Source organism: Melopsittacus undulatus, chromosome 13, assembly GCF_012275295.1.
Source record: "Melopsittacus undulatus isolate bMelUnd1 chromosome 13, bMelUnd1.mat.Z, whole genome shotgun sequence".
NCBI lineage: Eukaryota > Metazoa > Chordata > Aves > Psittaciformes > Psittaculidae > Melopsittacus > Melopsittacus undulatus.
In genome coordinates, this window is record NC_047539.1 from 8,636,318 (window position 1) to 8,662,070 (window position 25,753).

Genomic DNA, 25,753 nt, shown 5'->3' on the forward strand with positions numbered 1-25,753 from the left:
GACCACAGGGGAGACGGCATCTAAAGTCACTAAATTTAAAACTGAGGGATCTGAGCCAAGTCTGCAAGAAGAAAAATGGCCATCAAAAATGGCATCAATCCTCTAACCTAATTTGTCATTTTGTTTTGTTTTGACCAATATGCAAACCCTCACTCCCATGAAATAGTGAGAAACAGCCAGCTTTCCAGGAGGCACTTGCAGGCAGGGTGAGGGGCTCTGGTCTCACTGCACCTCAGTCCTTATCCTTTGAAATCAAAACCCACAGTGGTGAAGCCGTGGCTGCTACTCAGGGATGTGTTTGGGAAGTCTGTGACCTGACCTCAATGAGGAAGAGATTAGAACCGAGAGACAGGAAAAACAAACAGCTCTCCCCCTCACCAGAATAACGGCTCATCCATTACAAACAGGCAAGCGTGGTGGGTAACTGCAGCAGGCACCCTTCCAGTTCTGGCCTTTGCATCATGCTTTTAGTGAGAGGAGTTGGGTGGAAGAAGATCATGACAAGGAGGCTCCTGGAGGTTTGGAAACAATGAGCTGAGCTAAGCCTGGCCAAGCTGCAAGGGCTGGTCACTGCCTTGGAGCAGGGTATAAAGCAAAACCCTTCTCAGCTGCAGTGACTCAGTGACACCAGGATGCTTTGAATGATGCCCTGCAGTAGCTCATCTTCCTTCAGACAGACAAGACTGTGGTTGCATCTCTGTCTGCCTTGCTTAGCAAGGCATTGTGTTTGATGCATCAGCAGTGCAGGGGATTAAGAAAGCACAGGCTTTGGCAGAGCCACTCCTGTTGGATGGGAGCCTCTCAGATGCTGTGGTTTCTCTGCTTTAGGTTCCTAATCTCTCTCGCACTGCTTTATTATTATGCTGGGGACTTGTCTGCTTCTATGGAGGGTTTGCTGGATTTGGTTTTATAGCTGAAACTGTAAATGAGTCCTGGCATCCAATCTAGTTCTGTGGATGTGCAGGGAGTGAAGGCATTTAGAGTACAAAGCCTCGTGCAGAGCATTAACATTGAATTCGCACGTATTATTTGCATCAGGATTGCCTGCTGTACACTGAGAGAGCCAAGCACTCAGTCCAGCCTAGGCAAGAGACTCAAGTGAATTTTTTAGTTAAGTGCAACTGCTCTTGATGGTCTCTGCTTGTCCAAAAACCCCTCCCAGAATACAAGAGCAGCCCTTGGTTCTTATGGTTTGTCTTGTCTGTCCTGCTGGAGTTGAGAAGCTGTTTCCAATAAGGCAGCGTGAAATAACAGGCATGTGGGGATGGGAGGTCACTTTACCCTTCTGCACTGATTGTGGGTGGCCATCCTAAGGGGCCTGGGAATTGTTTCATACAAGACAGAGAGCTGTCTATGGGAGACCATGTGGTTATATAGAAGATTAAGAAAAGAGAGGGGAGGGGGTCCTTTGGCTGCTGGTTTGCCACCCCGTAAAAAGAGAGGCTCGCTCATATAGAACATGAGCATTAGCTCCATGTCTGACCTTACAGAGGGAAGGACAGTTGGACCTAGCTGCAGGATCAAAGATAGACTTGATTTCTTGCTCTCTTCAGCTTGTAGCAAGGTGCTGCACCCAGAGCTGCTACTCGTTATCATTTTATAGGATCACCTAAGCTCCAGCTGTGCTTAGCACTGTAATTGCCCTCTGGGAATTAGCTGTGCACCTGAAAAATGGATTTTAAACCAGATATATTGCATCTCTGCTGTCATGCTTTTGTGCAAGAGGAGATAGGGCTTGTTTCCCTCCTCTTATTTGTGTTTTGTTGCCAAGGTTGTTTCTCTGGTGGTCAAATTCAAAGCTGTCTGGGGCAGCCCAGTAGCTGGTTCTCAACAGTAGTTTGAAATTGTTCTCCCTGATGCCTCTCCAGGAAAGGATGATTCACTGAAAGAGGTCATGGCTGTGTCTGAGAGAAGGGGAAAGGAAGGAGCCTTTGCTTGGACTCTTCCTTGAACCATTTCTTTGGATTTTCTCAGCAGCTTGGCATGCTCTCTGCCTGAGTTACACTTTTGTCATCCTTCCATGAGAAAGGGCAAAAAATAAATGTCCTGGCTTGGAAAACAGGTGGCAGGACAAACAAGATGCTGTCCGTGCTCCTTGCTTTGTGAGAAGGAAACAAATAGCTTGACAGATCAAGGGGGAAACCACACTGAATTTAGATCATCATCATAAATGGCTCCTCGTTCAAAAAGGGGAAAAAGCAGACTGACTTACATGAACTTAGAAGAGTGTCATTAAAATCTGAGACCTGCCACCAGGTCATGGCAAGGTCCTGGAAACATGAGCCTGGTAGGCATTCAGCCAAAGAAGGCCATGTGAAAGAAGCAGAGTACATTGAAAAACAAGGCAGCAAAAGGAAGACCAAGGGTATGAGCGGTGTGATCCTGACAGAGGTTGTGTTGTTCATGCTGGCCCTTCTCCTCATGTTCAGCTCCTGAGTTTTCCTGGGGCTGCACCTCAATAGAGTAGGTTGGGCAGGAGCTTGTCTTGGAGGTGCTCAGCCAGTGCTTCTGCTAGAAGGGAGCATCTGCTCCTCCACTGAGGAAAGAAATTACCACAAAGCCTAAAACCAGGAAGCAGAAAGCTAAAACCAGAGCTGGTGCTCTGGAGAGTGCTGGCAAATACTGGGCTTCCACCCTTGCCAAATTCTCCCCACTTGAGTCTATGTACCTTAGTCGTTCTTCTGAGTCTGAAGCCCACGTTACTAAAACAGGGTAATGGTGTTTTCACTACACTTTTTCTTGTCTTGATTGTGTTGGCCAGAAGGTTTCTGGATGAGTGCCTTTCTGTGTGAGTGTCCAGGGCCCAGCAGACCTCCAGCCTTGGCTGGACCTCAAGTTCAGGGTGTAATATGCATGTTATGGAATTACTTGTACGCAGTAAATTGTAGGTTCTGGATTCTTCTCCTGTGTGAATAGCTGTGCTAATCCTGGCGTGTTGCTGTGTTTATTATGTACAATAGTTTGCTTGTTCCTGACCTTGTAGTGTAGTACTTCATGTAGTTTATAGCAATTTATTTACATAGAGTATGTGTGCAACTTCTCAATTAACTTTGAGATCAGTATGGATTAAAGCAAAAGAATTATACCTAGGGTTTGTTGGGTTTTTATTTAGTATACTTAATGTGTCTGGAATCATCTTGAGAACCAGGCACTTACAGTGTCTTTATCAAAAGCCATCCTGATTTGGTTTTGCATGCTTTCTTACTGCAGAAGACTGTATGACTCCAAATACTCACATGTAATTGTGTCATTTTGTATTTCATCTCTGCAGCTCCTTCATTCCCAAGTTCATTAACCATCTCTTCAAGTGCAAACCTATCAGCATGGTGGGGGCAGAACAGGTAAGAAAAAGTAGCTGCATTGTCTGTCATGTTTTATGACTTCTGGGTTCAAGAAGTCAAGGCAGCTTTTGGTCAAAAGGGGCAGAGAGCTAAGTTACATGTCCTGAGCTCTGGTGCAGATGAGGCAATAGTGATACACTGTACAGGGCAGAGTGGAAGCAAGTTTATAGGGATCCTGCCACAGCTGAACCTGTCCTGCGAGAGGGGCTGTAGGCATCTTCCCAAGCAGAGGAGCTCTTACTTTGCTGGTCAAATTAATGATAACCCAGGAACAACAAACCTCTTACACACTGGTCTAAGGTATCATGATGAGATTGTCTTCAGTGTGCTCACACAAAGGAAAAGAACATTGCTTGTGGCAGAAGCTGTTGCCAGAAGCTTCCATGTCCTCAGGAAGACTATTTTCTGACACATCCTTTCTCACATCTCCCTCTGCTGCTTCTGTGCCTTCTCCCTTGGTTAAACTTCAGCCTATCGCTTCTCTGCTCAGAAGAGCTGGGGCATGGTCAACTCATAGTTGCTGGTTGAGATATGCTTCCTCTTTCCTTCTCTTCAAGAAATGCCAGGGTGGCAGGTGGGCAGTGAATAAGGCCTTTGCAGTAATGGCGTTAATCCTTTATTCACACATATGTCTGCTCCTTAAAAGGAATTGCTGGAGGAAGCTTCATTTGGAGGGGAAGTGAGACAACAGGAAAACTTTACCAAAAAGACCCAGCAACAACCCCAAACCAAAACCCCAGGTGTCCAGGCAGTTTCTCAGCTCAGGAGTTCAAACAGCAATACTCCAGCAGAGCAATGCTGCATCCTCTCAGTGACTGTGTGCACTGGTCCCATGTGCTGGTTCCTTCCTCTCTGAGGAAGTAAAGCTGTGGGAGCCTCCTCTGGAGGGTGGTGTCCTCATGGGCTCCTCTGCAGCCTGATGTAGTTTTGCCAGAGTCTGTGTCCTGACTGAGTTCCAGTGAGTACAGTTAGATTTTTGCCTCCTTTAGTCTGCTGTTTTCCTCCCCTCAGAGCTGTGCAGGAAGGATGGGGTTACGGAGGTACACTGCAGAGTTTTCTTTATTTTGCTGGGAAAAAAAGGATAAATGGAGGCCCTGTTTCTGTGGGCAAGTGATGCTGCAGCGTCTGAAGACAGGACAGTTTCTTTCCTGCATAAATGCCTTCCAGGCCTCGCTTCCTCTGGTGTTGCAAATACACATCAAACAATGCAGCTTGGTGGGGAAGAGTTGTCCCCACCTCTGCCACTCAGTGACTGAGACCCAGGGAAGTGACCACCCGGCATCTGGGACTCAGGACTCCCCAGCATTCTCCCATGAACCTGCCTCCCTGTTATACTGAGAGCTGTAGGTACTGCAAGATGATGAGACACAATCTCAGGGAAGGAAGCGCATTGAATTAATGCCACTTGCATTAATGTGTGCATTTCTGTTGAAATACTGCCCTTTCACAGAAGTCCCCGTCCCTGAATTGCACATGGGCAGCACAGGGTATTTATTGCTTTGAGACCCTTCATCTCTCACCCCTGCCTGTGGGCTGGGACCCTGCTGCTCTGTGAGGATGAGGTTTGAATGAGGCAGGTTCTCAGCTGTCCCCTGCACAAGCAGCTGCTTCCTTGTGGGCTAACTAAACAAAAGCAGAATTGTCCCTAATGGCACTGCTATGAACTTCAAACCAGGGCCTTAAAAGCTGCTTGGGTTTTAGGCATCAAAGATGGGTTCTGAGCAGTGTCTGTCTGCAAAATGAAACAGGAGCTTTACATCAAAACCCTACTCTTTTTTAATGGGAAGCAAATGAGGGAAGCAGAGTTTCTGTTCATCTTGTGCAGTGAGCAAACCTGAGAGTGATTAAACAAAGTCTTTTTCTTAATAACCATCCAAACTGATTAACCAGTTGCCAGCAGTGGGTTTGTGTTTAATGTTAAAAGGTTTTAACATTACTGTAATGGAATAACAGGCCCAATTTGCTTCTTTAAAGGAGACTGGGAAGGTTTTTGTTAGCCTGATTCACAGTGAATATGTCATTTATAAGTGGGACATACCTTCCTGGGGTTAGATGTACAGAGGTCTTCAGAAGCTGACCTCCTCTGGCTCTGCGGCATACAGGTCCTCAGTTGCTTTAGCATCTTTTGAACACACCTCTGGTGCATCTTTCCCCACCAGTTTTTCTCTGGTGGAAATGTTGCTGTGGAATATGCTTTTCAGGCCTTTCCTGTCCTAAACACAGAGCTGTTTCCTAATATGTTTGAAATCTAGGCACTAGGGCATTATTTATGGAAGTGTTCAGTGCAGGGAACAAGACCAGTAGGGTTTCACTTTGTGTTTGTATCTCTGACTTGACAGTCCTCTGTCTCAGCAAGCTTTGGCAGTGAGACAGTAATGCCAGGGACCTGGAATGGGTAACAGGGGAAAATAGGGTGAGTGGACAGAGCCTGGGAAAGCTGCAGAGTGCACAAAACTCGTATTAGACATGAGTTTACGTGGAAAGATGTGAATTCTCCAACCATGGAAAAATCTTCCATCTATGGGGTCGCTCATAGACATACAGGAATCCAGCTATGACAGCCTGAGGCTCCAGCAGCTCCGGGGTGCACAGAACTGCTCATTTGTGCTGTGGTTTCCTGGCTTACCAGGACGAGATTGATGGCATTGATTCATCTCTTGCAAACCGTGAAACAGGCAGCACACAGCAATGATACGCTGCTGCAGATAACAGGGACCAGATTTGAAGTGGTGTGATGCAGCATCCCTCCTCCTCAGCTCAGTCCTTTGTATTTGCACTGAATTCCCACGTGTGCTGAAAGCTGTACCATAAGTGTTCAGATTGTCCACAGTGATTGCTGAGGGGTTCTGAAGGGAACCTTCACACACAACCTAACGTTGTGTGTTGCTCAAGAAGAACAAGTTTCCATGTGGTCCTGAGAGCCCCTTTGCAGGGAATGCACTGGGTGTGCTGACAGCCACAGAGCTCTCACTCATTGCTGTGTAAATCAGTTGTGCTCCTCTGCCTCTAGTTTGATTTCAGAGTCTGTCCTTCGCTGGTCTGATCTTACTTCTTCAAACATACCCTGGACAATCAGAAGAGTGTGGTATTTGGTGTAATTTTGTTATAAGAAACTCTAACCCACAGCCTTTTGTCATCAGTGCTTGTCTGGCTAAACTTAATGGCTGCTCCTTGCTGCTTATTTAGCCACTTGTACAGTGAAAAGCAACATGCAGGCTGTGAGTTTCAGTGGACACGGGGTATTGAGCAGTTCTCCATGGAGCTGTTTGTGTTGCAGCTTTCTTTTTAAAGAAAAATCTTAATATCAAGTGGTTGAGTAAGCAGAAAAGCTGACACAGTGGGTGGCTGGGGGCAGGAGAAAGCATGGTGTTAATTCATTTGACCTCAGTATCTAAATAATGATACAGCTACAGTTAATTGAGATTATTTCACTTTACACTGTCAAGGGGAAGAGGACTGGATGGAAATCTCTGCCTTATGGCAGCTCAGCATCTGGCACATAAGTCATTTGAAGTCAGCAGAGCAGTGCTCTGCTCAAGTCAGTGAACGATGCTGTTATGTGGCCATGGGGGACCGTGTCTCCTTGAAGTAACATTACATGGGTCAGCCCCTCCTCTTCCTGCAGTCTAATTACTAGAATTTTTTCCAATGTGAGAAGTGTTAAACTTCTAAGGATGTTGGATTATAGCAGGTACAGAGGCTGATAATAATAGGGTGTGATTAACTATTGCAGCTGCTGCTGGACACTCACTCTCTGAAGATGGTTCTCCTGGATCTGCCCTCCATTGGGTCCCAAGTGGTGAGGAAGGCTCCTGCCAGCTACACAAAGATAGTGGTGAAAGGCATGACTCGGGCTGAAATGATCCTGAAGGTAACTCAAGACTTTTGATAACCTGCCAGCCAGACTGCTGGACTGGGATTCGGAGCGAGCAAATTCCAGGGGGCCCTTCCTTTGAACACAGCAATCTGCAATTGCACATGAACGTATGTGAGCTTGTCCGGGTGCGCTGCCAGCTGTTCGACAGAACTGGCTTATTTGCCTTGGGTTTGCCCCCACTCTCTTAACATCTCATTTGAGTTTTCATCCTCATTTTTCAAGGTAACCGAGGGCTCAAGTTCTGCTCACTAGGAGAGCTGGGGCACCAGATTCCCTCAGGAGCTTGTGAAAATCAGAGCTAGCATCCATAAGTGTCTGTTGCAAGGCAGACCCTCCAGTTCAGGTTACTCCAGGCCTTTGTGCAGACTCCTTCATGCAGGGGAGCCAAGCCGTGCTTGAGTCACCTGTTTACTGTCTAGTGTAACAGCCAGTGCAAACATGTCTGGGTTACTGTATTCACCAGAGTCCTTTTTCATTTTCCAGACCTGGTGCCTGGAAAATGACCCAAAAGCAGTGTGTTGTCTTCATAAAAAGTAACAAGCAAAGCAACCTCCCCTTCCCCCTTGTTGTTGGAGTAAGAAGTTTGGGTTGATCCCAGGAGAAGCCATGGGAGCTGTGCAGTTGTAGCTTCTGGGGGATGGGATTGTCCCCTGTTCACCAGCGATGTTGAAGGTGTTCCTCTGAGTGAATTAGTTGGACCTGGGGTCAGGCAGGACAGGCAGCTGCCAGCCAGTCTCCTGTAAACCACAGCCAAAACAAGGAGGGGGTGCAGAGCCCAGGCTCTCCATGGTTCCTGCTCAGTGTGGCTTTGCTCCTGGGCCCCAAGGTAATGTTCTGGCTGAGTTTACATTCTGAATTCAGAATTAGTTCTGCAGTTCCATGCTTCTGGAGTAAGGTGATTGAGGTGTTAGTAGTTACGTTAGAGCAAGTCTAAATTTTCTTATAAATGGCCTGAAGAAAAATACCCTGGTACTGCTAATGGAGGAGCAGCAAAAACTGGAGCCTCTTGCATATAGAAATGGGTTTTTCCTTGGAGCTTATGTATGAATCAGAAAGGTAATGGAATTAACTTGTCTACCTCAGTATCACATTGGCTTCATTGGGATTGAGATGAAAGCAGTATCGCAAGTGCCTTGGGCAGGGAATGCAGGGTGCTGCTGGTCTGCAGGCTGGGCAGTAGCAGTTTGTCTGCATTTTCAGACATCTCATGCTTGCCCTGCTGTGGAGTGCTCAGTGCTCCACAGAGCTGTTGGACAAAATCAGGCCCTGAGTGATCAGCAGGTGATTTTGTTGAATCACAGAATGCTTTGGGTTGGAAGAGACCTTAAAGCTCATCCTGTCCCAACCCCTGCCACGGGCAGGGACACCTTCTGCTAGAGCAGGTTGCTCCAAGCCGTGTCCAACCTGGCCTTGAACACTGCCAGGTATGGGGCATTTCTGTAGGAAGGTTTCCTTGCAGGAGCCCAGAGCAGACTGGTCATCTCTGGCCATTCTGTTTGCCTTGTGGTTGTCTCTTTTTATCAGTGCTCAGACTCTGCTGTTTCCAAAGTCAAAGCCTTTTCTCTAAGAGCTGTTTCACCCTGTCAGGAGCCCAGGCCACTACTCTCCTCCATGGCGTTTTCAGGCCTCTACTACCTAGTTCCAAGATAGCTCAGAAACGATACCTCTGTTGCATACAGCAGTACCACCACACAGCAGCATGCCCAGGCTTATACTGGTGCAGCTGTAATTCAGTAGGAGTATCCATGAGCCTGAAGATGGCACAAACAAATTCATTTAGCAAAGCCCTACAAAGCACAGATGAAAGCAGGAAGGAGGGCGTCAGGGTACACACATCCCATGGAGCTGTTTCCTTTCTCCTCTGGCTCTGCTGTCTGAAGTTCCAGCTTTTCATCTTGGCAGAAGATTTTTACAAGGGCTGTAAATTAAGGATTTATAAGTGTATACATGGCTATGATGTTTCATTGGTCTGAAATGCAGGGAGAGAAAGAAATGTCTCTGTGACAGAATACAGTGTGGGGTGAGCTGGGTCAGTGGAAACATATGGAAATGTTTTCAGAGACAGGGAAGAGTCTGGTCCTGTGCTGTTTCTGCCCTGCATGCACACACATTCACACACACACACTTCCCCAGAAAGATGGTTTTGCTGCCCAGCATTATCAAAAGGTGTGTTCTCTATGGAGCTTGCTGCTTATGTAAGGAAAATATAACAATGAGTAATCATCTTTCCAGCTTCAAGGCTGTTTTAATTTATTTTCCTGCCTTGACTGTTGCTGGCAATAAGAGGGGGTGAGCTCTGGGGCAGACGTCAGCAGGGGGTCAGACACTGCACCCCAGCCTCTCCAGAGGAGCATACCCAAAGGACTGAGTAGCTGCATGCAGCACCACTTACCCATCAGATTCCATGTTGGAAGCAGGAATACTGCACAGCAGGTTGTCTGTGCTATCCTGGGGACAGAGGGAGGGACTGCAGTGTTGTCAGATTCCCTCGTGCTCTCTCTGCCTCCAGGCAGCAGGGAGCAGAGGGACACACAAAGTGAGGGTATGGGCTGCATCCAGGCTGCCTGACCTGATGCGGACTTTCTGTCACCACCACCAGCACTGCCCTTCTCCCTCAAGCAACTCCCCACTAGTCTTCCCCATGCAACAAGATGAAATCTTGAGCTTTGACAATACACCAGGGCCTGCCAGCCCACAGGCATAGAGACAAAGTTCTGCTGCTCTTTGAAACGAGATCTGCAGCCCCCTGGGTCCAGGCACCACTGCTGTGCAGAAAGAGACCCCATCCATCTTCCTGCTCCTTACTTTACTTCATTCACCTTTACCTCTCAGATACTAGCAGCACATCAGCCTCCTTGTTCCTTAAGCACTTTATTTTAGAGAAGCCAGTCCTGCTGTCTCTCGTGTGCCTGGATTGACCCAGCGCTGGCTTTAACTCACAGAATTTGTCTGATCTCTTTTTTCTTGTCTTGGCAGGTGGTTATGGCTCCACACGAACCCCCAGTTGTGTTTGTTGACAATTACATCAAGCTCCTTGCTGACTGCAGCAACGACACTTTCCAGAAGATACTAGACATGAAGGTTAGAACCTGTCCCACAGAATTCCTGCTTGTCCACCAGCACCGCCCTGAGATTGTTGGTGACATTTTTCAGTAGAAATATAGAGGGGTTTGGGAGTGGGAAAAGCATTCTGAGGCAGGTGTATCTTGTGGAGTCGCTACTGAATAGCTTTGCAGTTCACTTTATATACTCATACCTGCTGTGGCTCCTGGGGCTGAGCTCAGTTGTCTCAGGATCATCCAGAGGTGCACATCCAGCTTGTGGTGGGTGAACAAAAGGTGGCGGTTTGACTCCTGCAGCTATTGTCATGCACCCCTACTCCCCGGTCAGTGAAGTCTGACCATGGTGCTTCACTGTTGTTTGCTCCTGCAGGGCCTCAAGAGGAGCGAGCAGAGCAGCATGCTGGACCTCTTCCGCCAGCGCCTCCCGGCCCCCCCGTCCGGCGTGGAGAACACCGGCTCCCTCTCACTGAGTGCTCCCACACCGGAGCAGGAATCCTCTCGGATACGGAAACTGGAGAAGCTAATCAAGAAAAGACTCTAAGTGAGCAGAAGGAAACTGTTGCTCGGGACTGGCTGCAGTGACTGGGAGCAAAACTCCTCACGTGTGTGACTGACAGTGTGCTGCTGAAAAATCCCTGTCCCATCATCCCCATGTCCTGTGATCTCTTAACCATCATAAACTGTGGTGCTGCATCTCCATTCAGACCAAGAGAGAATCTGACCAAGGTGTTTGTTCTGAGACAGCTTAGCAGGAGTGAAACCCAGGACATTGGTGGGTCTGTGTGGTGGAGAAAATAGAGTCAGTATGGAAGTCAGCAGCTACAAAAGCAGTTTAGGAGGATTCAGAGAATATCCAGGTGTGATACTCTTGGTGTCCCAGCCCTCAGCCTGGCTGAGCTCCTGCTGCAGCACTGAGGATTTTGCCTGAGAGTTCAGTGTTACTGCTCACTCCCTGTTGCAGAGCTGTTCCTCTGTTTTATTATTTATTGCAGGAGGAGAACTAACCCCAAACCATCACTACCACCAAATCCCCAACCCCTTTAACAGCTGGGATCCAGGCTTCTGCAGCTCCACTGGATTAATGAGATGCCCAGGAGAGAAACCCTAAGCAGATTTCTCCCCTCACCCCAGGACAAGCATATGTAAGCCACCAGTAAAACAGCAAAGCAAATCCTTTCTGAACAGGAGGAAAGGGTTGAATTAATGCCTTCTGCACCTTGGCAAACCTCCTGCCAACAAGCAGCAGCCTCAGTTGCTGTTACAGCTTAAAGGCCAAACCAGACATCTGCAGAGCCCATCTCCAGCTGCTTGTTGTTTCTCGTGTGTGTTGGACTCACTGCTGTCCCTGATGGGAGTTCCCATACAGCATCTCGCCCTCTCTCCACAAAGGGCTGTTCATGGAGCAAGTGTCAGACAGCACCAGCTCCTTGCGCTTATGCCAGCAGGGGTGTGTCCCTTTGGCACCTTTGCTGCCCTGTAAGGAGAGATGCTGGAAATGGCTTTAACAGGGAGCCTCTTCCCAGGACAGGATGCTTGCACCAGCTTCAGCCTTTGAGGGTCTTCCTTTCCTCCTTTGAGCTTCAGCTTGCACCAGTGCAGAGAGGAGAAGAGCCAGAGGTGAAATGATTTCGGATAAGCTGGCACCCAGCCACAAAGCTAGTGTGGAGCAGGGCTGGGTTTGGTGTACATCTGCACCCTGCCCACAGTGGGAGTTTCCCTAAGGAATCTCAGTGGAGGGAAACATCACCTCATGATTAGCAACACTGGATTCCCAAATTCTCTGTACCCTTTTTGGGGGACTTTGAAGGCCCAACCATGAACAGTTGAATCCCATATGGGTTTACGAGCAGATTGACCAGTCGTGCCTGCTTTACTCTAACTTAAGCCTCACTTGCATGTACAGGAGAAAGAAGTCCTGTACCAGTTTGGCAGGTGAGGAGCAATCGTGGTGTCAGGTGCCTTCTTGGGTGGGTCACACTCCTCACCAGGTTGTTTGGGCCTTAGGACTACTTATTAGGGGCTGTGTTCACTAGGGATTGAATTACTTCCTGCTGCACAGCTGGGGGGGGGGAGGAATAAGACATACTCAAGATAAATGAGCTCTGTCCACCCAAAATCCAGGTTCTCACCAGGATCAGGGAAGGAAAAGGGAAAATGAAAAATCCCAAAGTGAGGCAGAACCTGGGCTCAGCCTGTATCTGCCTCATGGTTCAGCATTGTCCCCTCTTGGGTGCAGGCTGGTCCCTTTCCCTCTCCTTAGTCCTGTGGCTGTGGGAGGGCAAATTTGGTGCCTGTTCGGTAAAATCCCATCCTCCCTTTGCCCAATTGGCAGGTGAGCCTGCGTTTGAACAGGCAGGAGTCAAGCACAGGGTTGGAGCAGGAAGAATAAATCTGCAGGGATGAAAGCCTCACTGTCAGGTTTCCTAACGCTGCTCAGACCGACCTCCTGCTGCAGCAAAGTGTGCACCAACAGGTATGCGAACACCAACCCTTTAGGATGTGTTTTCAGGAGTCCTCAGGCTTGGGCCTTGGGGGTGCTCAGCTGCAGAGCTCCATAGTGGTGATATCCATTGCAGAGCAGCAGTAACAGTACTAATGGGGAGGGAAGGCAGTTTCTCGTCATTCCAAATTCCCCAGTCTTCCCAAGTCTGCTGCTGCTTCATTTATTTATTCTCCTGATTACATGTTGGGTGCCAAAAGAAGGTGTTTGAAAGCACGTTGGGATTGTGAACAGCCATTCCCTAAGGCCAGATTAACTCAAGGTGCATGTGCAGGATGGTTCACACGTTATCAAGTGCAGTAGCCAGGGAGGAGGGAACATGGGTTTGCAGAGATTCATTATTCCTTTGGGGGGATAAATAATCCATTCTAGATTCATTTTTCTTTGCTCTGTCTGTGGATGACTCTAACTCAATTATGAATGGCTGAGGATGATGTTCCAGTTAATCGTCGCGTGTCTTTCCCCAAAGGCTTCCCTGGTTCATTCTCCACATTTCATTTTGTAGACAAGAGGAAATAAAAGGAGAAATGTCATTTTAGTTTCAGCCTTTCAAGAGTGCTGCAGGTCTGGGTGGTTGGAGTTCTACTTTCAGACAGCAAGTCTGCATTCTTCTGTCAGTGTAAGGGTTTGTCCCCCAGCCCTTGGGTATTTATCGGGTTTGGCACGTCTGTATATGCATATGTGAGCTGTTTGGGGTTTACATCTCTGGAGAATAAAGGATTATGATTTTTTTTTTCCTGTATAAAATGCCACTTTTTATGGGTTTTGGCTGAGGTGTAATTCTGGCTGTGTCGGAGTGTGACACTAAAATGAATTCAGTGCTTACTGGTGTTCAGCGTCTTCTGTACAAAGCCCCAGTGGCTGGGAGGGATCTCGCCCAAACCACGCCAGCCCCAGGGCTCTCTGCTGCCTCTCTGCTCTGCTCTGTCCTGTAGTTTCTCTCTCTTCTGGCTTTTCCACCTTATGCTGCTCCAGCAAGCAACTCTCCACCAGCAGCATCTGCATTCACAGCAGCTCCTGCACTGTGCTGCCGGCTCAGCACAGCTGCCTTTGTGCCCCTAAATTAGCAGATCATTTCTGGTGACTTTTAACTGCTGGAGGGGTTGCTGTGAGAGCCTCATTTTCCTTTGACATGAAGAGGTAGTGCCTTTTTTCCACACGATGCGTGACGCTGGAAGAGTTGCTTTCGCTTGGAGAATTAATGACTCATTTGCTTTCCTCCTCCTGCTCCTGCCCCTCCGCCCTTGGGCAGCCTGTGCCGGGTGACACGGGTGTTTATTTCTTTCACCAGATTTACAGCGTGACTCTGAGCATCCCAGTGCTGATGTCCAAGCCTCCACAAGCCTTTCCCTGGCGGCAGATGGGCGGGTGGCAGACACGGATGCTCTTCAGCAGCATCAAGCCGCAGCTCTGCTGTGCTCAGGCAAATGAGCTGGAGCGTTTGTCTTTGGGCTGTGGCAGAGCATGTTCCTCTGTGTGCCTGCTCTGCTGGGGCTGCTTACACCAAATAGTGCTACTGCCACCCAGAATTCCTAGGTTAAAGTGTGTGCTCATTCCCTTTCCTTAGCCAAAGCAGCTCCACCGATCCTGAGCCGCAGTCCAGGTGGGCTCCAGTACTTTTCCAGCCTTGCTTTTGTGAGCACAAAGGTGTCTGGGGGTATTGGAGACCTGGGACCAGTGCCAGTGGGTCCCTGCTGGAAGCGGGACCAGGGGGTGTTCCTTGGGCCCTTACCTGGGCTGCAGGGTCACCAGGACAGTTTCATGGAAGCATGGAATAGTTCAGGTTGGAAGGGATGTTAAAGCTCATCCAGTTCCAACCCCTGTCCTGGGCAGGGACACCTTCCACTAGACAAGGTTGCTCCAAGCCCCATCCAACATGGCCTTGAATACTAAGAGGGATGGGGCAGCCACAGCTTCTCTGGGCATCCTGTGCCAGCGCCTCAGCAGCCTCACAGGGAAGAGCTTGTGCCTAAGAGCTCAGCTCAGTCTCCCCTCGGGCAGGTTCAAGCCATTCCCCTTGGCCTGTCCCTACAGGCCCTTGTCCCAAGCCCCTCTCCAGGTTTCCTGCAGCCCCTTTAGGCACTGGAGCTGCTCTCAGGTCTTCCCTTCAGGAGCCTTCTCTTGTCCAGGCTGCCCCAGCCCAGCTCTCTCAGCCTGGCTCCAGAGCAGAGCTGCTCCAGCCCTCGCAGCATCTCCATGGCCTCTGGCCTCACTCCAACAGCTCCATGTCCCTCTTCTATTGCTTCCCCAGAGCTGGATCAGGACTGCAGGAGGGGTCTCCCCACAGCACAGCAGAGGGGAGAGAATCCCCTCCCTCAACCTGCTGCTCATGCTCTGGGGATACAGCCCAGCACATGGGGGGTTCTGGGCTCAAGCACACACTGCAGGGCCATGGGGAGCTTCTTGTCAACCGCCACCTCCAAATGTTTCTCCTCAGGGCTGCTCTCAATCCAGTCTCCCTGTGATCAGGCCCCTGGGAAGTTGTGGTGCCCTCCCATTCCCAGCAGGACATGGGGAGCCCATGGGGCTGCCATCAGGCTCTGAATCCTGCAGGGAGAGAAAGACTCAGCCTTTGGCACTTGCAGCACATGGAGCTTCCTGGATCCCTGGGCTCATCTTGGCTCATGGCTCAGTGGTTCTCAGGGTGGTGGCAGCAGGACTGTAAAATCTGATCAAAAGAGCCACTTCAGCCATGTACCGTCAGCATTCATCCCTGCAGCCGAGCTGCTCCCAGGGCTCCCATCAATCCCATTGCTTGCAAGCATTGCTGTGACTGGTGCCTGGCGAGTTCTTGGTCTGCACCACAGTGAGCAGCCTGGCATTTCCCATCCTTTGGAAATAGTTTTCCATCGTTATCAAATAACTCAGGGTCCTTCTGATTTGCTTCCCTCTGCCCGCAGTGACAGCCCCCTGCACCACATCAATGTGCCTATTGTTCCATTGCTGATTAAACCAAGTGTACCCGGCCTGGTGGGAAGTCCTTTATGGAAGGAGGATCTTGATAAGATACTGGAATGTGGTCTGTCCCGGCTGTGCACAGGCAGTTAAAAAGTAAATAACATGGACAAACAGGCTGTGATGTACAGGCAGGGGAAGAGATTTCCAATGCCATCCGGGATTGCACGGATCAGTACGGTTTGAGAGGCTTAAGAAGACATGGGCTTTCTGAGAGGGCAGAGTATGTGTGCCTTAGAAGCAGGGCCCCTGTATGTGGTGGATATCAATAGTATTTCAGTTATTGAGTAGTTAAAGTTATGGTTGAACATTTCCTTTTTGTCCTAGCAGGCAAATTTACATCTCTAGATGGTGGTGGTGTGGGAGATACTCAGGTCTGAGGCCCCTTGCGTGCTCTAACACCTCCACTTCACCTGCCAAGGCCAGAAATGAGAGCCTAGAAGGGCACAAAACATTGCCCTTTGTGCCAAGCCAGGCCAGAGTGGGAGGGTTTTGGCTAGTAAATAGAGAGCAGCAGGACTTCCAGAAGCCAGGGCAGTTCTGCTCATCCCCGGCTGCAGCTCCCAGCACTGGATCCCTCACACCCAGGCACTAATCCCTATGGGAGCAGCCATGAGGACACCCACAACCCACAGAGGTGGCTGCTGGGAGGTGCCACAAGTTCCCCTCATTCCTAGGTTTTACCAACTCGGTTGTTGGCAGCATGACTTTGAGCCCAGGAGCTGCACAGCAGCTCTGAAATAATGATGGTGTTCATCTGGAAACTGCTCCAGCGCCTTCGGAGGCATCTAATTTCATAAAGGGCTTTTATGGGAGGCTTTGGAGCGAGGAGCAAGCAGCTTTCCCATTGCTCCCGGAGACCAGAATCTCTCTTTTTTTGGGTTGCATTTAAATCAAACAGAAGAAAACACCTGCCCAGCACATTTGCTCAGACCCCAAAGATTTCAGTCAAAACCTTTTAATGTTCTGTTTCTTTCCATCTGCATTTTTCAGCAAAGACAAACAGCCTCATAGCATTTCTTCAAAGGAATGTAAATTCCTTGAGGAAGTCTCCGGAGTTCCCAGCACTGCATAGCTGCAAACCACAGACGCCTACGGCTGAAAACTCTGCTCTGCTTTTAATTTTGGGGCAGGGAAGGAATTCTTTTCAGGGGTTTGGGTTCACTTGTGCTGGGCCCGTCGGGCCAGGCTGCTTGTGACTGCACAGGGGAGTGTTGACTTTGGCTGGCTGCAGGCAGGCGCTCTCCCTCCACAGGAGTATTCCCCCACCGAATCTGATGACATGGCGCAATTATTTCATTAGTGTTTTCCAATGAAGGTTCCTTCTGGTGCTAGGAAAAAACCTTTTTCCTCTGTTTTCTTATTTCAGCTTCAGCAGTTTTGCCTGAAGAAGACAATGAAGGTGGCAGCGCTGCCGCCTGAATCTGAATTCTTGGTATGGAGCGGTGAGAAGGAGCACCATGGGGAGGAAAACTGAGGTTTGAAGGGTGTTATTCACTGCTGTACCTGTCAGTGTTGGCATTAACCACTATGGCCTGTCTGCACCCAGCGGAAGGGCCCAGGCAGACAGAGGCCTGGTCTCAGCAAAACCACTTCACTTAATGAATCTGGCTGCAGTGCATGGACACTGCTAACAATCCGGGTTGCTTTCCTGCACCCTCCATCTCAGGCAGTTGTGACACTCAGTCCAGGGGGCCTGGGGGGCTTAACCTGACTGCCAAAACCCACAGGGAACCCTTGTTGTTGAGGAAATCTTAATGTTGGAGGTGGGGACAGCCCAGCAGGAGGAGCAGTTGGGGCTGGCTCTTCCTGTGCTCCCCGAAATCCATGCTGGCATAGGAATGGGTGGCGCATCAGGTCAATAGGTTGAACTTTATAGGGCAGCCTGTCAGGAGCTGATTTGGCCACTTCCATGTGTCCGGGGATGGGAGTGAGAGCGCAGTGCCCTGCCAGGGATGCTGCCTTGGGATACGGAGATGGGAGCACCGGGAGAGGATGGGAACCCCGGAGAGGACAAGGACACGGTGGGATACGGGATGGGGCTCCGGGCAGGCCCCGCCCCCTGTCCAGGCCCCACCCCCGGGCGCCGGCCCCGCCCGTCCCGCCGCCGCCCGGCCGCAGCAGTCGCAGCGGAGCGGTTCGGTCATGGTGGGTCGGCTCAGCCTGCGGGAGGTGCCCGACCTCCCGGACATGAGGAAGAGGGGGGACACGGGGCTCGACAGCCCCGACTCCGGGCTGCCCCCCAGCCCCGGGCCCGCTCTGCCGCCCTGGCTGCCGTCCTCGGGCAGCCCCGACCGCACCGCGACCAACGGGCTGCCGGAGCCCGACCTGCCCCCGCCCGCCGCCGCGGTGAGTACCGGCACCGGCCGCCCCTGCGCACCGCGGGGCCGGCGGGACCCTCCGCCTGCGGCTGCACACGGAGCGGGGCTCGTACCCCGGGCACCCGGTGTCACCGGCCCCGGGCTCGGTCCCGCTGCGGCAGGTGCTGGGCCCTGCGGGGCCGCTGCTGCCCTTCGGACCCTGCCGGGAGGTATCGCCCGGGGGCGGCTTCTCCGCCTGCAGCGCTCCAGTTCCCGCAGCATCCTCTGAGGAAAGGGAGGGTGGAAAACGGGCGCTGGGGCTCCGAGGGGGCTGCGGACAGCTTGGGAAGATTGCCCCACGTTTCCCTCCCTTCTGCCGTATCCCTTAAGGCGCAGACACCGGGAGGGAGCCCGCTGGGAGCCGTGGTGCCCGCAGCACTGGGGATGTGTTGTTAGCACTGGTGGTGCTTTTCAGAAGCACCGGCCTTGAGGTCTGTTCTTGCTAATCGAAGGGAGGCCCCAGCTCTCCTGAGCCAGGTAGGGGGTGGGACAGCATTGCAGCACATCTTTTAAGGATCCCACAGGAAAATGAATTCTGACTATTCCGAAGAGTGACCCAGAGTAGGAAGTTTCTATGTTAACTTTTGGCTTCAGTTGATAGTATCAGATAGAGAGGTCCTAGTTTTTCACAAAACCATTTTTGGATGTTGATGCTGAGCAGTTGGTACAAATACTTTGGAAACTGCAGGAAACATCCCTTTTCTGCAGGGTTGCCGCCATAGAACTGGAAAAGGCCATAGGAGAACCATGTGTTGAGCAGGAGGGATTCCCAGAGTCCCCTGGCCCTGTGTAGGAAAGCAGAGGTGGTTTCAAAAAGGCCCCTTCAGGGCCACTTTCGTTTACTTCTGGCTGTGGGGCGGTGCTGGGCCAGTGTCAGCTTGAGGTGCTGCCTGTCCAGAAGAGGAGCACAGGGATGCTCTGTGCATTGCCGCTTGATGGGAATGAGTTAATCCTTTCCAATGGGTTGTGTGTGAACTAGGTTGAATTTAATGCCTTCAAATAGTAGCCATGGAGTAGCTATGAAACAAGGAGTTGCTCCCAGCAAGATGCCCTGCAATAATTTCCTTCTGTGATCTGCCCATGGGTGTATCTGATGACTCCAGCAAGGAGGGTGTGCTTGTATGCTCGTATAATGTTAGCTATAAATTGAAGGTGAGCTCATCCAGCGAGTGGGCTCTAGTTCCTGCTGAATGAAGCTATGCTGCACTGAGGGGCTGTATTCCTCTCTCATCCTCCAGAGTGGTTCTGCTGAAGTAAGTTCCTGGAGTTAGGACTTGAAAAAATACACCTTGCCACATCGTTGTTGCTATAGACCAGTGCCAGGTGAGACCTGCAGGTCGTACCTGTAGGCATGTCTTTGACTAGCAGATCCTCTTGGATGTAAATGTTAACCTTGACAGCTCTGTACCAAGGGCTAAATAAATACATTTTATTGAACATATACTGAATTGTAACATAAAAGGGATAATTTTTGCATTTCTTTTCAGAACTCTGTGTTCTCCCCCAGCCCTGTTCTCTCCAGCTGCCCTCCAAGATTGTGTCCTTTATCATTTGGCGAAGGAGTTGAGTTTGACCCTTTACCACCAAAGGAAATAAGGTAAATGCTATGTTACAGCCACCTAGTTTTGAAGGAGTTAGCATGTAAAGGAGTAGTTAGGCCTTATCAGTGCCTGTGAGTCAAGTTAATTTATTTGCAGAGCTATTGTTCCATGCAGCTGTACGTTCCTGGACATTTGTGCAGGTTGAAGGAGTGTTCAGCCTCTTTTAATCCCATATGGGCTTTTTTTTCCCCAGGAAGACTTACCTATATTTTACTCTCCAGCTTTTCCTTCATTGCACTGCTCCAAAATGTTGTCTTTCAACCAATTAACCAGAAAGCAATCATGATGGAAGATCTTCAAAGCAGCCTTCTTTCTAGGAGTGTTTTATTAGGGGAAAGGAATTTTGCTCTCATAACCTCATAGTTTTATAATAAGCACTTTCTACCTTATCAGCTGTGGCTGGTTTATGAACTAAGAGAAAAGTTGGTATTTAGAGAGTACATAATTGCTGGGTTTTTAATGTGCTGCATCACAGCATGTGAATTATTCCTTTGAATGTGGTGATTTGCAGTAATGAGAAATGAAGGTTCCCAGTTGATCTCTGTGCAAGCAGAGGCAGACAGGTACAATCAAACGGAAGCCTAATGCAGGGGAGGGTAAAAGGAGTGGATGGTCTGGTGTGGGTAAAGGAAGCCTGTGCTGGGGCTGGAATTCAAGGCAGCCAACACTGTAGAAAAGCTAACACAGAGCTGTCATAGTGTGAAGGAGATGAAAACTTCTGTAATCTAGCACAGAGGATTTTCTTGCCAGTGGAGTTTGGTGTGTAAACTGTAGCATTTTCTTTCCAGTTGAATCTCTAGAAGTTTGCCTTCAGAGAGTGCCCTATGCTGTGAGCAATCCCAGAGAACCCCTGTGTGGCTCTTGCCAGAGGGTAACTGGGAAAATAACATGTGCTGCCATGGACTTGGCACTCTGAGGAATGAAGATGCTCATGTGCAAAGCCCAAATGTGGATGTAAGCTTCTGGGTTTAGTCATTGGAGTTTGAATGAGGTTCTTAGGCTTATAGAGCTGAGGCTTAAAAGAGCAGACACAAGGATTGAGATGATATTTGGCAGCTGGACAAAACAGGGACAATGCTGGGTGTGCTGCTAATGAAAGGCTTTTTCTTCCCATAAATGAGGAAGACACCAGCAGAACAATGTGATGTGGCTGTTCCTGTGTTGAAGTGGTAGGTGTGAAGCTGAGGAGCCACCCCACCTGACAGCTCAGCTTTGCAGACAAAGCAGCCTGCAGAGCTCACACACGTCTCTGTTGTATTTCAGATATACATCCTCGGTTAAATATGACTCAGAGAAGCACTTCATCGATGACATCTATATGCCAGTGGGCTTAAGCGTTTCCTCTTGCAGTCAGACAGTCATCTGTGTCCCAAACTGCACATGGCGCAATTACAAAGTCGAGGTCCACTTTGAGCCCCGCAACAAGCCCCAGCGTTTCACCAGCACCACCATCATCTACCCGAAGCACGCCAAGACTGTCTACACCACCACGCTGGATTACAACTGTCGTAAGACCACGCGGCGGTTCCTCTCCAGCATAGAGCTGGAAACTTCAGAATACCTTGGGAACGACTGCATCCTGGATGGTTGCTGACTGACAGCTGTCTCTCTTGATCTGATCCATCTCGGTCCCATCTAATATACTGTGCTAACTCCACTAGCTAAAGCGGGTACAGACCCTCTTTCTCAGCTCTTAATTCCTGCTTTAAGCATCAGAACGGCCTGAACGCGGTTTTCTGTGGGTACATAACTTAGTAAGGAACTTGTTTGTTCACTTTTAAAGTCATGAGTTCCCTCCCCTTCCCCACAGTGCAGTAATCAGATGAAAATAATGGGAAGTATTTTCCCAGAGAAAATATTGACAGGTAAGAAAGAATGTGGAATAGTACCTGGCAGGTGGAAATCCATTTGAGGCTTTGTGGTGATGTGCAAAAACAAGGGTGATTTGCTCTCTTATAGGGAATCTACCAGGTTATTTGGTTACAGATAGCCAGAGCTGTCATTCGTTTCAGTTGAGATCACGAGACTGTTTTCTCTAGAACCACCTCCTGGAAATTGCTGGAAAAAACTAACACAGAAAAATCTAGAATTCTGCAGTTTAAAATGGTGTCCTATGGCAGTCGTGTCCGGTTTGAAGGTGTGAGTGGGAAAGAAAAGGAGTTCTGAGTAGAGCAGGAGATAAACTGCTTTTGCAGCTCCAGACAGCAGGGAAAGCATCAGGTAATTGAAGTTCTGTAGGGGAATGGTGTATCTTCTGATCTTACAACTTCTACAGCGCTGTAGTTGTGTAACATGCTGGCATTTCTGTGCATGTAGTAGGAGTTGTAATGAAGAATATCAGGCCAAAGATTATCCCTGTATTGTTGGAAAGTCAGGTCTTGACAATGTGGTGGTGGAAAACCACTGGTGCCTAGTTTTTACCAGCATTGTACTGTCTGTGCTGAAGGAGTTGTAACTAGGAGGTGGAAAATGCACAGTGTATACAGGGACCTAGAATGGAGGAGATGCTGGGATCAGTGTGAGATGCTGTCATGGTGAGGGTTGTGAAGAATTAGAAGGTAGCAAAGGACAGGCAAATTTTTATTGCATACCAAAATCCACAGCTGTAGCTCTGCTTCTCCATTGAGCTTCTCACTGCAAAGGTCCATGTCCTCTCTGGACTTTGGTATTCAGGATGTCACTGGGATGGGGCAGCGTCTGCCTGTCTGTAGGCTGCTGAATAACCCCTCCAGTCCCAAGTGCATTATGAGGTTGGGGACCAAAGGGAATAACTTCAGATACTATGAAAGTCCATCTGGATGCTATGTGTGTTAGTTTATCATGTGTTTTAATGAAAACAAGTTGGAGAGATTTCTTACTTTACCCAGTTTGTTCTTCCTATATTGACAGGGAGCAGTGTAGTGTGGAGAGCATCTGCTTTTGAGAGCATGGGCTAGTGTTGGCTATGTTGGTGGTCAGTGTGGTGTGGCCACTCAGAAACAGCTGGTAGACTTGATCTGTCTAGACAAGGCTTTTCCATGTATTCCAAAGCTCCTCTGAGGTGTGGGTAACCTTGTGGTATAATATCAGCCCTGCACCTGCTTTTAAAGAGGACTTTGCTAAAGCATTGCCCCAAGAGTGACTTGTCAGTGGAGAGTTCAAAACTCAGGAGCCTGTTCTTGAGCTGTAGCTAACATGTGTTTGTGCAAGTGTGATGAATGGTGTGGAAGTGCACTTGAGTGGGAGCTGAAATGATCTGGGAGACTAAAATGCAACAGGAAGGCAGGTTTGTGTGATTTGGTTCTTTTGTTGTTTTGTTTTGCTTCTTTATTTATTAGCTCACAACAGAATGTCCTTAATCTTTGGTACATGCCTCAGAAAACCAGATCCTGGAACAATCCCAGGGTGACAAAGGATGCCAAAGTCAGGTAGGCCTTGCTCCAGAGTGGGTAAGAGCAGCACTGTCTTCTCACTAAACGTGTTGGTTTCAGACTCCAGTGTTTATGAAATGTGACTTAAATACCCATGTTGCAGTTCTCCCCTAAACATTGCCCCAGGATGTACTTGCTGTGTAGCAGAAGGCACAACTCAAGTCCTATGCGTGTGGGGTTTCAAAGGGACAGAACTCCTTTGGGAAAGCTATTGCAGCATCGCTCTCTTGGCAGTTCCATGTACCTTGCTCCTGAAACATCTGGTGCTGGCCACTGTTGGACACAGGATGCTGGAAGAACACGGATCCTGTATTGCTCTGACAATGCTCTTCCAATGAATTCATTTGCAAGAGATCTAAGAGAGGATTATTTTAAGTTGTAATCATTTATTGTCTCTAGTTAGAAATGAACTGACCCTTACATATGGTTTTAGGATAAAGCACCTGATTTTTATACAGCAAACAAACTTAATTATGTGCCTCTTTTAAACATTTTAATTGGTAGAGATACCTTTTAAATTATTTATGTTCCAGCATTTGCAAAGCTCTGATTAGCTTCGTGCAAGTGTTCTGATGTCTGTGACGTTTCCCACCCCTTCCTTCTAATTTTCAATTTGTCTTTTACTTTATTGTTAATAAATGATCTGAAAACCATCAGATAGGGAAGTCTCTTTATTTTTCATTCACAACTTCAGTGTTTGTTACAGTATTTACTTAGAAATAAACATATATCCTGCCCATCCCAGCTCCCATGTTGTTTCCCTTATGTGTTACTGCTGTTCAGATAGTCTAGGAAGGCATTTCCTGTATAAAACTACATTAAAAAAGAATCAAAACAACACCAAATGTTGTGGGTATATCACTTTAAGACATTAAAAACGTGGCTTGAAGACAGCTGAAAATCCTCTCCAGTGGATATCTGACTTGTTCATTTGGCATAGTTTTATTTTTAAAGAGTTTCTGGTGTGGATTTCAGCATATCTTACAAGTGAAGCACTTGCCCTTTTCCAGTACAACAGGTATTTTATCAGGCAGGAATTTCTTTTTAATTATGGTTAAAAACGTAGATGCTCAATGTTAGATAATTTAATAGATTAGAAAATACAGTGTAAAATAAGGCTGGACTGTGTTCTTCATTAACCTTTATAAAAACAAAATAGTTACAAACTACTGTTTTGAGGGCAGTACTGTAGTAGTTGGATGCTTCATCTGTTCTTTAATCCTTTCCGAATTTGCAGGCGTGCTAATTCTGTTTGTATCTCTGGCAGAGTAGAATTGAACATCAGTTAATTAATTCTTAATTGGATTTTTTTGCTTACTTTTATTGTTCATCTGGTTATCTGCTTGCAAATACTCTAGGTTTGCATGTAATGACATTATTGGAATCTAGGGAGCTCTGAAGCTATTCAAAACCATGCTGCTGCTCCTGCAAAAGTCTGTGCAAGCGTTTGAGTGTTATGCAGTGTTTAAAGTATTAAACAGGAGAAAACCATGTATCTAAACATGAATTGCTGTATAAAAAGTCCATTTGAAAAGCCAGTAAGAAAAACCTTTAAAAATCAGAACAGTATCTTTCAGGAGGGCTTCAGGAAAAACTGTTTCCTTTGTGATGTGCCATCTTATTTCCAAATACTTCCTTTAGCACGGTCTGGGCTGTTTTCCTTTAGTATTGTAGTAACACTCTGAATGAAGAATGCGCCTTTACTATGAGAGGTTGAAGGGGGTACAAGCCAGCCTACTGCTTAACATGATTTTTACTCCAGATTGGCCAAATAGGCTTCTTGTTAGTACATATAATGAGAAGGACAGCCCCATTGTTAGATATGTGCTCCATTTCCTTGTATTCATGTTGTGCTTCTCCAGGATATCAAATCTGAGGGGCTGATAAATTACTTTTTATAACAAAATATTATAGATACAATTAGATCATAAGCCTGGAGATGAGGGTTGGATTCCAATCCCAATTTTGCAGCTGGCTCAATTTTAAGTACTAGGTAAGTCTGTCTGTTTGCAATCATTTGCAATGAAAATGGTTGGACTTTATGATCTTAAAGGCCTTTTCCAACCTAGTTGATTCTATTTTAGCCTCTGAACAAGGTATCTGGTCATTTAGCTGCTTATCTGCCACAAGTGCTGTCCTTGCTGGTTTCAGGACCAGCAGTCGACAACATCAACACCTAAAAGCCTACGGTATAATAGAGTGAGAGTATTATTTTGAAATAAACAAATAGGAACAATTAGGGATACTACACAGCAAATCAGCAGTATGGAAAGGAGCACTTTTAATAGCTGAAGCCATCTGAGTTGTATCCAAATTTAACTAACAGGTTGGCTTGTTTTTAAAATACAAATGACCTTTTCTCCACAGATACAAGGCAGTGGGTAATCCGTGTTAAGCTGCAGAATGTGGTGAAAGGTTTTTGGGTGACACTGCTGGTTGCAGCTCGTTCAGAGGCAGTTCATGCTTGCTCCTCTGGAAAACAGCTACAGCAATCTTCCTTACATACGGAGTGATGGCTGCTCGTGCATGACGCAGTGCAGTCATGGGGAATGCCTGGCAGTTGGGCATGGTTCAGTGGGGAAGTGTTGCTGGAGATAGAGCTTGTACCGTTTCCTCCTGTTCATCTTGTAGATACGCAGTCTTTCTT

At 48.2% G+C, this 25,753-nt stretch overlaps 2 protein-coding genes across 2 annotated transcripts in view; both read left to right on the forward strand.

The window, feature by feature from the left end:
* The window catches only part of VPS53 (VPS53 subunit of GARP complex), a 66,314-nt gene extending 52,709 nt beyond the window's left edge, over nt 1-13,605 (forward strand). The window contains exons 19-22 of the mRNA XM_034068887.1: nt 3,272-3,341; nt 7,075-7,212; nt 10,195-10,299; nt 10,651-13,605. Coding sequence (XP_033924778.1) covers nt 3,272-3,341; nt 7,075-7,212; nt 10,195-10,299; nt 10,651-10,821 — 484 coding nt within the window. The 3' untranslated portion in view covers nt 10,822-13,605. The remainder of the gene's footprint in view (nt 1-3,271; nt 3,342-7,074; nt 7,213-10,194; nt 10,300-10,650) is intronic.
* A 4,238-nt stretch (nt 13,606-17,843) lies between these two features.
* On the forward strand, nt 17,844-23,786 carry RFLNB (refilin B). Its single transcript, XM_034069095.1, has 3 exons — nt 17,844-18,084; nt 19,583-19,692; nt 20,960-23,786. The coding sequence occupies exons 1-3, from the start codon at nt 17,881-17,883 to the stop codon at nt 21,288-21,290; spliced, it is 645 nt and encodes a 214-aa protein (XP_033924986.1). The 5' UTR covers nt 17,844-17,880; the 3' UTR covers nt 21,291-23,786.
* Nucleotides 23,787-25,753: the final 1,967 nt, after the last annotated feature.

What these genes read in the sequence shown, in the direction of transcription:
- RFLNB (XM_034069095.1), top strand. Translation starts at nt 17,881, where the DNA reads ATGGTGGGTCGGCTCAGCCTGCGGGAGGTGCCCGACCTCCCGGACATG. An exon ending in TGCCCCCGCCCGCCGCCGCG is followed by an intron (nt 18,085 to 19,582) that starts GTGAGTACCGGC and finishes ATTTCTTTTCAG; the next exon opens with AACTCTGTGTTCTCCCCCAG. An exon ending in TTACCACCAAAGGAAATAAG is followed by an intron (nt 19,693 to 20,959) that starts GTAAATGCTATG and finishes GTTGTATTTCAG; the next exon opens with ATATACATCCTCGGTTAAAT.